This window comes from Pelobates fuscus, chromosome 2 (genome assembly GCF_036172605.1).
Source record: "Pelobates fuscus isolate aPelFus1 chromosome 2, aPelFus1.pri, whole genome shotgun sequence".
In the NCBI taxonomy this organism is placed as follows: domain Eukaryota; kingdom Metazoa; phylum Chordata; class Amphibia; order Anura; family Pelobatidae; genus Pelobates; species Pelobates fuscus.
Genome location: NC_086318.1, coordinates 221128611 through 221144978, shown reverse-complemented (window position 1 = coordinate 221144978; position 16368 = coordinate 221128611). Strand labels below are relative to the sequence as shown.

General features: G+C 39.2%; 1 protein-coding gene across 1 annotated transcript in view; it reads right to left on the bottom strand.

Moving 5' to 3' along the window:
• COG2 (component of oligomeric golgi complex 2) overlaps window positions 1-16272 on the bottom strand; it is a 58591-nt gene extending 42319 nt beyond the window's left edge. Inside the window, exons 1-5 of the mRNA XM_063443204.1 lie at window positions 16134-16272; window positions 12704-12865; window positions 9445-9510; window positions 7295-7375; window positions 4731-4831 (exon numbers count right to left, since the gene is read on the bottom strand). Coding sequence (XP_063299274.1) covers window positions 4731-4831; window positions 7295-7375; window positions 9445-9510; window positions 12704-12865; window positions 16134-16205 — 482 coding nt within the window. The 5' untranslated portion in view covers window positions 16206-16272. The remainder of the gene's footprint in view (window positions 1-4730; window positions 4832-7294; window positions 7376-9444; window positions 9511-12703; window positions 12866-16133) is intronic.
• Between the last annotated feature and the right edge of the window lie 96 nt (window positions 16273-16368).

Below are 16368 nucleotides of genomic sequence, written 5' to 3'. Positions count from 1 at the left end.
AATCCCCACAGTCAGCCTGCATCAGAGTCTACCCCCCACATAATCGCCCTGTCACACTCATCCTCATACAAATGCACCCCCACACTGACAGTTACCCTCATACACAAAACAGCCTCACCATAAATACAACTCACATATAAAACCCACAAGCAGCCCCAACACAGACACACACAAACACACAAACACAAACACTTTGCAAGCAGCTTCATACATACACTCTCAGACACAGAGATACACATACCTAAAGAAACAGATATGGATTCCAGATAGTCACAGATTTACAAATACACAGAAATACAGTCATAGATGCACAAGGATGCTCACTGCCAGATACACACTCTCTGGCATATACACAGATACACAATGCAAGAGAAGCACACACAGGTCCCATTTACACACAGCCAGACACACACTGTGATTGTGTATACGCATCTGTCAATATTTGTGTCTCTGTGTCATAGTATTTCTGTACATCAGTGTGTATGTATGTGCGTGTTTCCCAACAGGCAACATGTCTGCAATGTGAGTGTGATATGGTATGATCTATATGGAATACAGAATGCACACTATAATAACCCCAGATATAAAATACAAAACTTTAGTAAGTATAAAAATAACAATAAATTACAAAATGAAAAAAGTAACACAATAAGGCAAATAGTAATCAAGAGTAATTTACTCAAATCTTTCAAGTCTCAAGGTAGAAACAATTTGATTATTCATTTTGTCTCTCCATGTGGTTTTGGTTTATTTAATGTGATATTGTATGAGCAATGTTAAGGTAATGTGGCTATATACCCTGCCTGGCCAAAAAAAAGGCCCAACCTGGGTTTAACTAAGCAAATAGGTAAGAGCCTCCTATTGGATAGTTACTGCATGGGCGATTATCTTTCAGCTGGCAACAAGTTATTTAATCCCAACTGATGCAATGAGTAGCTTCTCCTTTCTTAAACAACCATGTCGAAAGACACATCCCGTGGTCGTGGAAAAGGTTAGTCTGTTTGAGAAGGGTCAAATCATTGGCATGCATCAAGCAGAGTAAACATCTAAGGAGATTGCAGAAACTACTAAAATAGGGTTAAGAACTGTCCAACACATTATTAAACTGGAAGGATAGTGGGGAGCTATCGTCTTCGAGGAAGGTACCCCGACCGGGTACCTCTGTCAGTTGCTGCTTCCTAGTAATCCTGGAGTACCATAAGCACCGCACTGGACACCATAACCACTGCAGCTTGGTTGGGGTCTCTCTGTCCTCCACCCACCCTGGACCCAAGACCCGGATCCAGCTTCCAGTGGGTAGACCTCTCCTAGTCCAAAAAGCAAAGCAGACTGCTCTTACAAGAGCAATCGGAAGCAATAGCAATCCCCAGAGTGAATATAGCTCTCAAATCCCCCAAACATGAGCCTAGACTTCATGAAGGGTAAAACGAATCTGTTTAATGGCAGCCACAACTGGCCTTATATGCAGGTCGCAAGGACTCCCCCTGGACCTGAGAGTAAACTACAGTAAAAACATATACACGATTACATTTGCTCTCAGGTCCATGACACTCCCATACAAAATAGGTCAACACCCTCCTCCCCGTGACTGGGAGATAATTGAGTCAGCACTGTATTAAACTCAATTATCTCCAGGCACAGAAAACACACATTTTAAAAAAAAAAAACAAGAATACCTTTAAACACACAAAATTCCCACAAAAGTTACATCCCCTGATAGCCCCGATCTGGGTGACCAACATATCCAAAAATCACCCAGATCAGTTCAGGGGTTCAGGAATTTCTTGAAAGCCATAATTTTGACCTACCATGTACATGGTCCTATGCCCAAAACAGTTCCAGGGAATTAGGGCTAACAGTTGGTCTTTCTTTCTGGAGTACAAAAGTGCATATATCACATGAACGGAGCCTTTTAAAGTGCACTGAGCAAGGAATATTGCAGGGCCCATAGTCCTGAGGCAGGAGGCTGTCAAGCAGACTCCTCTAGGAGCTCGTGGCAAACGACCAGACCACAGGGCGTTTGTCACAATCATGATCGGCGATCACTTAAACGTTTGGTGAAATCAAATCGTAGAAAGAAAAAAAACACTAGAACTCAGGGCTATGTTTAATAGTGAAAGTTAGAACATTTCCACACGCACAATGTGAAGGGAACTCAAGAGATTGGGACTGAACAGCTGTGTAGTCTTAAGAAAACCACTAATCAGGGAGGCTAATCAGGAAAAAAAAGTCTTCAATTTGCTAGGGAGCATAAAGACTGGACTCTGGAGCAATGAAAGAAGGCCATGTGGTCTGACCAGTCCAGAATTACCCTGTTCCATCATGCCTAGTGCCTACTGTACAAGTCTCTGGGGGCAGTGCTATGATCTGGGGTTGCTGCAGTTGGGCAAGTCTAGGTTCAGCAACAATATGTGCCCAAAGAATGAGGTCAGCTGACTACCTGAATATACTGAATGACCAAGTTATTCCATCAATGGATTTTTTCTTCTCTGATGGCACGGGCATATTCCAAGATGACAATGCCAGGATTCATCAGGCTCAAATTGTGAAAGAGTGGTTCAGGGAGCATGAGACATCATTTTCACACATGGATTGGCCACCACAGAGTCCAAACCTTAACCCCATTGAAAATCTTTAAGATGTGCTGGAGAAGGCTTTGCGCAGTTGTCCGACTCTCCCACCATCAATACAAGATGCAACACTTGACGGAAATAAATCTTGTGACATTGCAGAAGCTTATCGAAAAAATGCCGTAATCAAAGCTAAAGGTGGTTCAACAAAATATTAGAGTGTATGACCTTTTTATTTTTGGGTGGCGACTTTTTTTTTTAGCCAGGCATTGTATAATGAAAAATTACAGCTAACAACTGAGTGCATATGCTCTGCACAGTGAATCCTTTTATATACTGTATCCATAATATATGTGTGTAAAAATGTGGCTGTATGAATATATACACACATGCACACACACAATCAATTGTTACAATTGCTCTCTCTTATCTGTATTAAGACAATCAGTTTGCCAGATTTGTTTCCCTGTCTCTCAGCATCCTTTGTTCTTTGTTTGAAAAAGTCACGAGCCTGCACATTGTAACATATTCATCGTCACCTTGCGGCATTTGCGCTCAGCGGCCATGCGTCTGTACACCTGACTCCTGCAACACGCCAGTCACGCCAATGCCGCAGGCCCGGCTCTAGTTCACAAAGGCTGCCAGCTTACTCCTCAGATTCCACTCAGGAGACCCTGGTCGCTATCCTGGCCAGCCTCTGAACCATTAACAGGCTGGTCAGTGGAAACGGCTATAGCCACACCAGGTGTCTCATTAGGTCCGGCAGGCCACTCCCTGACGGTCTCGGTCAAACTTACCCCTAATTTCCCCTTCCCCCACCACCCACTATCTCTTCTCTGCACGTCTCACTGGCCCACTCTGTTCCAGATTCCACAGAGAAGGAAATTCTTGATGTAAGGGATGTTAATCTAATATCATTACTCATAACTTCCCACGACATCCTTTAGTATATAGGTTACATGATTGATGACATCTCAGTAATCCTAAAGAGAGAGTACCACGGCTCAACAAGCTTCTCCGACTCGGGCCCTTACAAGACAGCCCCTTACACTTCTCACCACTCCTGCACCTCACACACTAGACAGGGAGGCGGGCAGAGGGACAAACTGGGCAGACCATTTAATTTCTGGGCAAGGCTCAGGCGTGCAGTGACTTTAATACAGGGCTATGCTATTTCAGACAGCCCCCCTGCTGGCAGATCCCGGGGGCCTCATTTGCCGTGGGAGGGCTGCCTGGGCTGTCAGGCAGCCCTCCAGAAGAGGATCGCGGCAGAGGTGAGTACCTCCTGGCTCCTGGGGCAGAAAGCCGTTACGGCGTTCCATGCCGCCGCAACGGCTTTAAAGCCCATTTAAAGCGCGACGGCATGGAACGCCGTAACGGCGTTAAGGGGTTAAATAGGTCAACAGCTGAAGGTACATGCTTGACATTCAGAGTGTGAAGACATTCTCCCTTTGCACAGATAATACATTCTACATATATACCACCAAAATGGCTGTGTAAGCATTACAAAGGCAATGCTATCGATACAATATGCTTGTAGGCAGTTCCTTATTAGGTCATCCATTGTTCCATGAACACTCAGAAATAGAAAAGAGCTTACAATACTTATTGTCATCTGTTTATGTCACTCATGATCAACCACACTTCCGTGTGAAATGCATGTAAAAGACTTTGACCTTAAATTTGAAATTCATTTTAAATTCTCACTTTAGTAAATAACCCTCATAGTTTCTCTTGCATTGCTTGTGCTAGTTCATGAAACTCACATGGGTTTTAGTGGGTTGGTGAAAGAGGTGGGTTGGTGAGAGACTAAAGAAACTCCCCTAGCTAAGAGCCGTGTCGGACAAAGGAAAGTTGATAGTGAGTTTATAATTGTGTACTAAATACTTGTTAAACTTTTCTTGCTTTATTTAAGTTTATATATATGTAAAAGTGTTTGCTTGCTGGTGTAAAAAAAACAGAAAAAAAAAAAAAAACATTGCCAAGTAATGCATGTCTCTTTAAGCTTTAAATAAACAAGATCTAGCCCATTTAAACGTCAACAATTTGTGTCTATAATCATTGTGTGGTCTACTTGATCTAATAAACCAATTTGCCTGCCATACAGAACATTGATGTTAACTATTTACAACTGAGAACTTGTAATGTTACTTCACCCACCTGTTTAGCTCAGAAGCATTCTCTTTGCTGTTCTGAGAATTCAAAATTTTTTCAATCTTCTCAACTGAACGAATAACCTGAATCATCCTTAAAACACACATCTGTAAATAGAAATGAGATCTGCCACTTTATAAACTGGACATATTTTGTAACCACCGTATTACTTATATGATAAAATAACTGATTAAAGAAGTTTTATTTTATAATGAATTCACAGCAAGAAAAAAAACAATATTTATGTTACAATATACCAACTCCTCATTTTTGTGTATTTCACATATAAAGACATTACTTGTCTTCTTATTCCACTCCCAATTTCTGAAAGCCATAATTTACTATTTTTAGCAAATGGTCCCTCCAATTTAGACTTCTGCTGGTTAATCACTTCACTACCAAAATTGAGTAGAAAACTTTATTTACTTTCATGTAGTTTGCAGAATGAAATAAATAAAAGCCTCACTCACCCTCTTTATACTCTAACAATGAATACCAGCCTGTAGAGGAACACATTTCTCTTCCAAAAGTCACTGGTCACTGATTTAACGGCTGCTAAAATGTTTTAATGGGTTATATCATTCAGACATTTAGCAGTTAGCATTCCATTTAAAGTCGAGAGATTGCTATAGCATTTTAGAAATATGTTATGAAACTACATTTATTGTATGTGGGCATTATACTTAAATGCAGACATTCTGTTTAAACTTTTATCAAGCTGTGTTAGGGGATGCAGACATGGGGATTTGATCTAAGTGGCTGCATACGCAGATGACATGTTGCACAATGACATCTGTTGTAAAAAAAAAAAAAACATTAAAAAAACAACAACAAAAAAACAACACACTTCTCCCAACATAAATGGGTGTGAAATTGTTTAACTGTGCATCATTTGGGATGCTTGTATTTTCTTAAAAGTCTGAGTGCAAACATCCTGCCCCTGCGGTCTGGCAAATGTAAACACTGCTGTTTCTGGAAAACAGAAATGTTTACATGTGTAAAAGTCTATGCAATATAGAATGCACACTATAACAACTTCGAATAGTCAAAAGTATGACTTTATTATGTACAAAAGGTACTACAGTGAAAAAATACAAAAAATAAACACAATGACAGGAGCAAGGGCAAATACAATAATGCAATAGTAAAATGCCTAAAATTCTAACCAGCTTCAAGACAGAAACATGAGTCACCAAACCCCCAACGTTTCAGCACCAACCTGCTGTTTCTGTCTTGAGGCTGGTTAGAATTTTAGGCATTTTACTATTGCATTATTGTATTTTCCCTTGCTTCTGTCGTTGTGTTTATTTTTTTATTTTTTCACTGTAGTACCTTTTGTACATAATAAAGTTATACTTTTGACTATTCGAAGTTGTTATAGTGTGCATTCTATATTGCGTAGATATTTGAAACATTTGAGGGAGTGGTTTTGATAGTTTGCACCTAGCTATCTGATATATTTTGTCTCTCCATGTGCTTTTAGTTTGTGTACATTTGTAAAAGAACATGTCTCTACTGGCAGACAGCCTGATGAAAGTCGAAAGTTTTCACACTGTACAGACAGCTCGATTTAAAAGGGTGATAGTTCTTCTCATATAGAGAATCATTGGGCTAATGTTTCTCTATTAAAAGCATCTGATTGGCAGATCAATGAATTTAATGCGCATGTGCTGTAGGTCCCAATTGCTTCTCTATAAGAAATACTGGATTTAACAAGAGACGGTCAGAATGATGATCTCACTGCAGGCTTCTACACAGTAAAAGGGATGGCACTGAAAAAAAGGCGAGTTATCCTTTTTTAGGTTTCCAAAGGCGGCCCTAAATAACTGTGGAAAGGAACAGTCTAGTATCATAAAAAAATTTTACTTACTTAAAGCATTACAGTGTTCTTTTAACTTTGCTAATTCACCTTATTTCTGAAAAGGCGAGGAAAATGTGTTCTTCCACAGAGAGCCTTTAAAACTACATTGTCTAGGCATTGGAGTTGGCTAGTTAGAGGTCCTGTCTTATGAACGTTAATATATTTCAACAAAGGTGTAGTCATAATAGTTGAATGCACAGAAATGCTTGGCAATTAATGTACAGAACTCATTTGTGATGTAATGGGGTAACAAACATTGTATTTTTATTTTAATCCCATGTGCACATAGTTCCCTTAGTCACTTGTGCAACAATGACAAAAACCTTGAGGCTTCTGTTTGTTGGTTCCCTTCTGCCTAAATATTGTGTTGCCCTACTTCTTGTCTGGATCACACATAAAGCAGGCTAGTGTGGTGGCAAGGACTTGATGTTGTAGGACTCTCAGTGCATAAAGCACAGTTGTTTAAGGTTGTACCCCAGAGCCTCATCCAGCTGTTTTTCTATAAGTGGATATTTCTCCATTTCCTTGCCTGGGCTGGGTGGGTGAAATTTGCAGTCCGGTTTGTAAATACCATAATTATAAACGGTATTTACACTGATCCTTTTGTAAATAAAGAGGATTTTTTTCCCTTTACCAAACTGAGCTTTTCTATTTGCTTAATGTAGAGGAAAAAAATACTAAGGTTACTTTACTAAGTACAAAGCTATACCTTCTTTTTACGAATATCATCTTGTTTAGCCAAACGCTCATCCACTGCTTGGATAACATCACTTACAGATGTCTTTAAACTCTAAAACACAAAAAAAAGAAATACAATTAGTTCAATGGGCAATTATGAATTACATCTGGAGTTATAAGATGCTGTTACTCAAAAGTTCATTTGAAGATAATGATATGCTTTTTATACAATGTAATGTGTAATGTCCCCTTAATGGACATTTCAGTAACTAAAACCACAGACATGCATCTGACACATCATTTCACAAATCTTCCAGATTTTGCATAATAATAGATGCATAGTTTGTGCAAAAAGAACATATTTCTACAGAAATATTTAGTTAAACTACAAGCACAAAACAGTACACATTTCCAACATTTTATGATAGGAACAAATAGGAAGCCACTTTCATGGCTCTGTTTAAAGAGACACTAAATGCTCTATGAAAAGATGCTGATTGGTTGCTGCTCACTGGTCCCCACTGCTGCCCTATGGGAAAGCATTTGATTGGCTGAAATGATCTGTATTGATGATTTCAGCCAGCAGATATTTGGTGGCCATGGTGAGACAAGCACAACATGTTCTGATTTAACTTCCCAACCCTGTTCGACAAGGTGACACGGGTCCTGCACTCCTGGTTACTCCCCCACATGACGTGGCTTGGCAAAATATGTTATTAAACTAAACATACTACCACGCTTTTTTTGTACCTATGTCAGACTATCCCAGTTCACATTACCCAGACATTATTCACACAAGTCCATCAGTTATTCACATCATACATCTGGCACTTCCAGGAAGCATGATTAAAATTTGCCATTCTGACAAAGCCTAAACAGCAGGAAGGATTGGGACTTACGGACCTATCCAAATTTCATGAAACAGTCCACTTACAATGTGTACTAGAATGGGTCCACTCTCCTCCTGAAAAAAAGTGTCAGTTGTGATCCAACTGAAGGCCAGATTCTCCAACAACCTCTGACGTGCCCCTTTGTGGCTTCCTTCAGAATTGAGGGCAAGACAAACTGGTAGGCATCCTACCATTCCCAATACATTGTCCATATGGAGGAGAATCCATGTGTGTCTCCCCTATACCTAATAATTGGTAACCCATCCGTTAACCCTGCAAACTTCCCTCAATACACATCCTCGCTGGGATTACTGTCCCGCTGCCGCCTAATAGAGGTCTACATAAATGATATTGTTTATCAGACCTTGTCCCCCAAGCCCGCAGCTCAGGTTCCTCAAATGCACAACTGGACTAGCAACAGTCAACAGACTGGCACATGCTATCTCCCAACTCTATCCACTCCTGATCTCCCCATACAAGGGACAGTAGTTATTTTACTTTGTTAAATACCGGGAGAGAGACCTGGGACACTCCTAATCTCCAGAACAAAGGACAGAGACTTTCATCCTTATACATAAATCTTCAATTACTACTAAATACCAAGAATCCAGTTACAAAATGATTTCACATTGGTACAAAACTCCAGAGAGATTGGTCACCATAATGTCCAACCGTGACCCTGAGTGTTGGAAATTTGCAAGGGAGTTGGGTACTCTGTTCCACCTATGTTGGACATGCCCTCTCACACAACCCTTCTAGAGGGAATTACTCCAGATCCTAACTACTCTCACAGACATTCCAGTAAATTTCTCTCCGGACGTTCACCTGCTATACGTCACCACTATCCCACTCACGACATAAAAGAAAATGGTGCTATCACCTGATGAAGGCAGTGCGCAGCCTCATCCCGTGATTCTAGAGACAGAGAGCTGTTCCAACGGTTAGGGATAGGGTGGGACCCTCAATTTTCGTAAAACAAAAAAAGTTTGACAAAGAACCAGGCCTGCAACCACTTTATCAGCACGTAGGGATTATGACCCCTTGACTGCTATTTTAAGACGTGGTACACTGTTGAATGAGCAAGTTCCTATTCATGAAATTAGCTTTCTTACTACAGGTAACTGCATTTGGGGTAGCATGTTACTCGTAAAATTGCAAAAAGAGGCAAACGACTATTGGGTTATTTTATTTAGTACTTCTACCTTTACTCATAGGTCATCCACACTTACACTCTCTAGTAGAAGGAAGGAAAATACAAAAATAACAAAAAAAAAGGAATTGCCAAAAATACCAGTACTTCTTCTTTTAGTTGTCCTAGAGGTACTGACAGTTGGCTCAGCGCTTTATCCATTCCCACCTGTGCACCAATAAATCAAACAAATGAGACAAAAACAAACAAACCATAGATTAGATGCATATATTTGTTCAAAGATCACTTAAAAAGGCAGTCACAACTAGGTAAAAAAAAAAGAAACAAAACCTAAATAAATTACATAAACAGACTTTCCACCCAAAGTTATTTTAGAAGTGCATGCAAGCTGTAAAACTATGAGTGTTTATTTAAACCACTTATTAATCACATAATTTTAGTAAATAACCTTTTATTGAAAAAGATACATTGTGGCAAACGTTTGTGGGAAGGAGCGTTTGTCACACCTACCCCTATACCCTATTTTTAATTATATGTATAGTATATGAAAAGTAAGCCCTATTTGTCCTTTAAAACTATATTTAATGAACATGGTGTCACTTAGAAATTTAAAGAGCAAACTATGATCATCTTATTATAAACACTTATTGTGTGTGAACACCAGGTTTTCCCTTTTCACTTTTACTCCTGTGTCCTGAATTAGAGAAAAACTAGATCTAGATAATAGATGAGTTTAAGTGGCATATTTAAGTTGTGCCACTCCTTTATTGATTTTGTTGTAAAGTAAACATCCTGTAAGCAAAGAGCAGCAAGTTACATTATCCTAACCAGCTTACATTATCCCAAGAAATGCTAAGGCCTCACTAATTTGTTCATTGTTTAAACCAGCCTGAAAATGCATTTCATCTTCCCATTTGCTTTGATTAGAGGGTTATCCTCAATCAAAAATCTGCATTATAAGGAAACACAATCACAATTTTTGGCCATTTTTAGATATTCAGATTATTATATCCAGCAAGAATCCTTTAATACAGCAAAGCCTTTTTCATGCCGTTTTGGCCAGGTGCTCATGTGATTATGACAGTTTGCTAAATAGGATAATTGAGTAAGATACAACTGCTCTAGAACATTATACCAACAATGATTTATATATGACAGGGCTACAGAATCGCTATACATTTCTCTTTTATTTTTATCTTTCTGGAAATCTTAGGAGGACTTGCCTCAAGGATTGCATATTGGCTAGTAGGGATAGAGTTACCCCTGTAAAAAAAGGAACAGCATGAGACGCTATTAACAATACTCTTCATTGACAAGGAAGGCGTTGAAATACGCCAAAACGTGAGTTGAACTTAAAGGGACACTATAGTCACCTGAACAACTTTAGCTTAATGAATCCGTTTTGGTGTATAGAACATGCCCCTGCAGCTTCACTGCTCAATCCTCTGCCATTTAGGAGTTAAATCCCTTTGTTTATGAACCCTAGTCACACCTCCCTGCATGTGACTTGCACAGTCTTCCATAAACACTTCCTGTAAAGAGAGCCCTATTTAGGCTTTCTTTATTGCAAGTTCTGTTTAATTAAGATTTTATTATCCCCTGCTATGTTAATAGCTTGCTAGACCCTGCAAAGGCCTCCTGTAAAGTTCAATTTAGAGATTGAGATACAATTATTTAAGGTAAATTACATCTGTTTGAAAGTGAAACCAGTTTTTTTTTCATGCAGGCTCTGTCAATCATATCCAGGGGAGGTGTGGCTAGGGCTGCATAAACAGAAACAAAGTGATTTAACTCCTAAATGACAGTGAATTGAGCAGTGAAATTGCAGGGGAATGAACTATACACTAAAACTGCTTTATTTAGCTAAAGTAATTTAAGTGACTATAGTGTTCCTTTAATTTCACTTTTGTTTTTTTGGAAATACGTTAAGGTTTTGATGTATTAGAAAGGGGGAGGACGGGGTTCATCTAGAGAGATTTAGTTTTATTATTAAGATGTTTACTAGGCACTAGTAAGGGACTGAGATTGTATAAATTAGGACTAATCTCCTTCTATTCCCAGCTTTTCCTTCCTTACTCTTCCATTCACCATATCTCATTTACTTCTAAGAAATAGTGTTTGGAATTTCTCTCTTTTTTACAGGTAGATTTAGTTACTAAATTTCTAACTCCAGCTAGATATTGTCACACCTTTATAGACACAATGTTTTACACTTTGTTACTGGAATTTCATCCAGATATTGTTATTGTTTTATATTCTAACAGATATAAAATCTAAATTTATGGCTAAATATTGGTACCCTTGTAGTAGCTATATTCTATTTAAATTAATCCTTAAGTGAGAAACTGAGATTTCAGGTACAGAGACATTTTTTTCTTGACTACCGAATTGTTCGGGTAAAGGGCTGTTCGAGTTCCAAAGTTCCACTGTAATTTATTGCTGTGCAGCAGCTGCAACAACTTTATTGGAGATTCCTCAGTAACTAGATACTATGTCATATTTCAAGACACAAAGCTTAAAATCGTGATACTTTGGTTACATTGTCTCAATATATAGCTTATTGTTTCCTTAATGGCTAAACACTTAACCTGGGAGTAGCTATATTCAAATTGTATCAACCTTTTACTCATTTCTATATTTAGAGATGACTTCCCCCCTTATTCCATTTATTATATAGTGTTACACGGCTCATTTATTTCTACACATTTCTGTTTTTCTTTCTTTACTGACTGATGACATTTAAGAATTGTAATTAAAGTGTTATTTTTAATTTAGGCAACATTTGAAGCTAGGTCACTGGATTTGAATTCATTGGTAATTATAATAGCATATATTATTGTAATTAAAGGAGCAATGTAATCACTATAACCATTTCATTTCACAGAATTGGTTATATTACCTGGACTCCCTGACTCTGTCCATCCAAGTTGAATCATTTTCGAGCAGTTTAACACTGAATGAGGATTCTCTCTTTCACATAGCTCTGCCCCAACTGGAGGTATGGTTAAAACAGAGATTACACACCTCCTAGCCGCATTCGTTGTCATTTAAGTGTGCATGCTGATGTTGAATGTGAACCGTCAACTTCGAAGGAAGAATTGCCTATAGCAGTTGACAGTCTACCAGCCACTATAAGGTGTGTTATCTGACAAATGTAAAATTGTGGTTTCTTAGAAAATCCCAATTTGTGTTAATCCACATCTAAATGGTTTAATATAAAACTGGAGGACGGTACCAAGACACTTAATGCAACAAAGCCTATACACTGTACTGTAGTGGTTGTGTTGCTTAGAATGTACTTAAATACTGCATTAAATTAATAATTAGGTCATAAGGACAGTGAATATTACATCAGCAACCATATATTCAAACATTAAATAACAAGTAATAATATACATACCAAGTTTGTGGACAGATTCACAAAGTCTGCATAGTCCTTGTTAATTAGTTCTACCATGGCAGTCTTCAGAAGCCGGTAATAAAGTTCCAGATCGTCTCTGAGGTCTTCCAGCTGCACACGTTTTCGGCATTCTGACATAAAGGTGTCAACGTCAAACCCATCCTATTGGAGAATAAAGCACCAACATGAGCATTTCTATATGCTACATTATATCTAAGAATCACTGAGTTGCTCATTAAGATCACAACCTTTACATAAATTAATATATAGAAACATGTGATTCTATATTTCATTTATATCATCCTCACTTAGCCAGAGATATGAAAAATTATTGTGTGTTAAAATAACACTATGGGAAGAAATTGATTCACATTTTAATACATTATATATACAGGGAGTGCAGAATTATTAGGCAAATGAGTATTTTGACCACATCATCCTCTTTATGCATGTTGTCTTACTCCAAGCTGTATAGGCTCGAAAGCCTACTACCAATTAAGCATATTAGGTGATGTGCATCTCTGTAATGATAAGGGGTGTGGTCTAATGACATCAACACCCTATATCAGGTGTGCATAATTATTAGGCAACTTCCTTTCCTTTGGCAAAATGGGTCAAAAGAAGGACTTGACAGGCTCAGAAAAGTCAAAAATAGTGAGATATCTTGCAGAGGGATGCAGCACTCTTAAAATTGCAAAGCTTCTGAAGCGTGATCATCGAACAATCAAGCGTTTCATTCAAAATAGTCAACAGGGTCGCAAGAAGCGTGTGGAAAAACCAAGGCGCAAAATAACTCCCCATGAACTGAGAAAAGTCAAGCGTGCAGCTGCCAAGATGCCACTTGCCACCAGTTTGGCCATATTTCAGAGCTGCAACATCACTGGAGTGCCCAAAAGCACAAGGTGTGCAATACTCAGAGACATGGCCAAAGTAAGAAAGGCTGAAAGACTACCACCACTGAACAAGACACACAAGCTGAAACGTCAAGACTGGGCCAAGAAATATCTCAAGACTGATTTTTCTAAGGTTTTATGGACTTATGAAATGAGAGTGAGTCTTGATGGGCCAGATGGATGGACCCGTGGCTGGATTGGTAAAGGGCAGAGAGCTCCAGTCCGACTCAGACGCCAGCAAGGTGGAGGTGGAGTACTGGTTTGGGCTGGTATCATCAAAGATGAGCTTGTGGGGCCTTTTCGGGTTGAGGATGGAGTCAAGCTCAACTCTCAGTCCTACTGCCAGTTTTTGGAAGACACCTTCTTCAAGCAGTGGTACAGGAAGAAGTCTGCATCCTTCAAGAAAAACATGATTTTCATGCAGGACAACGCTCCATCACACGCGTCCAAGTACTCCACAGCGTGGCTGGCAAGAAAGGGTATAAAAGAAGAAAATCTAATGACATGGCCTCCTTGTTCACCTGATCTGAACCCCATTGAGAACCTGTGGTCCATCATCAAATGTGAGATTTACAAGGAGGGAAAACAGTACACCTCTCTGAACAGTGTCTGGGAGGCTGTGGTTGCTTCTGCACGCAATGTTGATGGTGAACAGATCAAAACACTGACAGAATCCATGGATGGCAGGCTTTTGAGTGTCCTTGCAAAGAAAGGTGGCTATATTGGTCACTGATTTGTTTTTGAATGTCAGAAATGTATATTTGTGAATGTTGAGATGTTATATTGGTTTCACTGGTAAAAATAAATAATTGAAATGGGTATATATTTGGTTTTTGTTAAGTTGCCTAATAATTATGCACAGTAATAGTCACCTGCACACACAGATATCCCCCTAAAATAGCTAAAACTAAAAACAAACTAAAAACTACTTCCAAAAATATTCAGCTTTGATATTAATGGGTTTTTTGGGTTCATTGAGAACATGGTTGTTGTTCAATAATAAGATTAATCCTCAAAAATACAACTTGCCTAATAATTCTGCACTCCCTGTAGACTGTATTAAAGGATTCCAAGTACCATGGCCACTTCAATGATTTGGAGTTTAACACCCTTGCCGCAGAATGGTATAACTCCACCAAGGCTGCATAATTGGAGAGTCGTTAGCCAGCCCCCGAACAAGAGATCCGGGTTAACTACTGTCAATTCTGTGCGCATGCACTCATATTGCAATCATTGGTCGAGGGAGTAAAGCTCAAGTTCTCAGTCAAAGGATGACGACAGCATCAGAACATGACTTCCGCAGCTCTGCAGAAGCTGGATACAAGTCCCCAGACCTGCCAGGAGCCTTGGAACAGGGACTCAGGTAAAAGGGCAAACCTTTGCAAAACTGTTTGCCCCAATACCAGGGTATGGGGCCATAGGTACTCCTCGTATCATATAAGAGGAGAAGACCCTCACTGTACAATGATGCTCCTTTAATGGAAATCTCAAAGCACCATAAACAAACAAACAATCTATAGAGGTTATGGTGCCAGGAGTACCCTAGTACTTGGAATTCTCACTTTAGTGAATGAAAGTAACCCTGATAAGAACATTTCACTTCCTCTATATCCCATCACGTTTTTGCACAGTGTGAGTATCTATTGAATGGAGACTTCCAGGTGGCTGGGGTGTTCACTAATTCAGTAGTGCTAAATCATTGCAGCCATTACTGTATAACAGAAATGGATCTGACTCTTCAAGTACTAATATACTACAACACAGTAGTACACAATACTACAACACAGTGGCCTGTCACTAGCAGTGCGCAGCAGAGTTATAATGTGTGCTATTTAAAGGGACACTACAGCGTGGAGTTGATCCAGTTTTTAATCAATTATATAAATGGGAATGATATTTTGAGATTACTGGGCTAACTAGCCAGCAGTGATCTCAGCCTATCACTGTCAACCAAAGTAATTGGTCATTTCCTCAATATATAAAAATATTTGAAACACAGCATTCATTCCTCACTTTCTGTACTTTGAAACTGCTGTCATTACACTTCATTCTATCCAGCTGTAGTGGGAGCTTTAATTCTGAAGAATGTATGGGGTCATTATATTAAATATGTGTGATATGTAATAAAGTACGAATAGATTTGTTATAAGAGCCAGAATGGTTCACTGTCCAATACTACACCATAACCTGGCCAATACTGTATGTATTCCAGTGTAAAATATACATAAGACAGTCTTAAACTGTCTTAAACTAGTCTTAAATAGTCTTAAACTATAAGAATAACAAATGTGCAAGGGTAGCAAGTTATTACTTCAAATAAGAGACCTCTCTATACCACTTTAATGCCCTCAAGACCACCTGTATGGTGGACACCAGGGCTTTATACATACAGTATATATATATATATATCAGCCAATCATGTAACAATACTGACATATATATAATCAATGTGTTGTGTATGATATATGGGGTCTGGAAAAACCCCTACAATGGCAGCATAGAATAGACTGTAACTCTGTATGACATATTGCTCGAACCTTCATAAACTCGTTTTTATCGAAGCACAGAGTGCCCGGGCCCTGCGGCAGCTGCATCCCGACCCGCTCCATGTCTGACTGGTGAGGATGGCACCGGGGATACGCGGCACTTCCGCCAACCCTGCAACCCAGCTCCTGCTGATGGGACAGCTAACCTGTCAGCGAAACTGGCTGTCACAGTGACACCTAATGGTCGCCACGTGTAACTACATGGAAATCCGATTATTCTTGTATT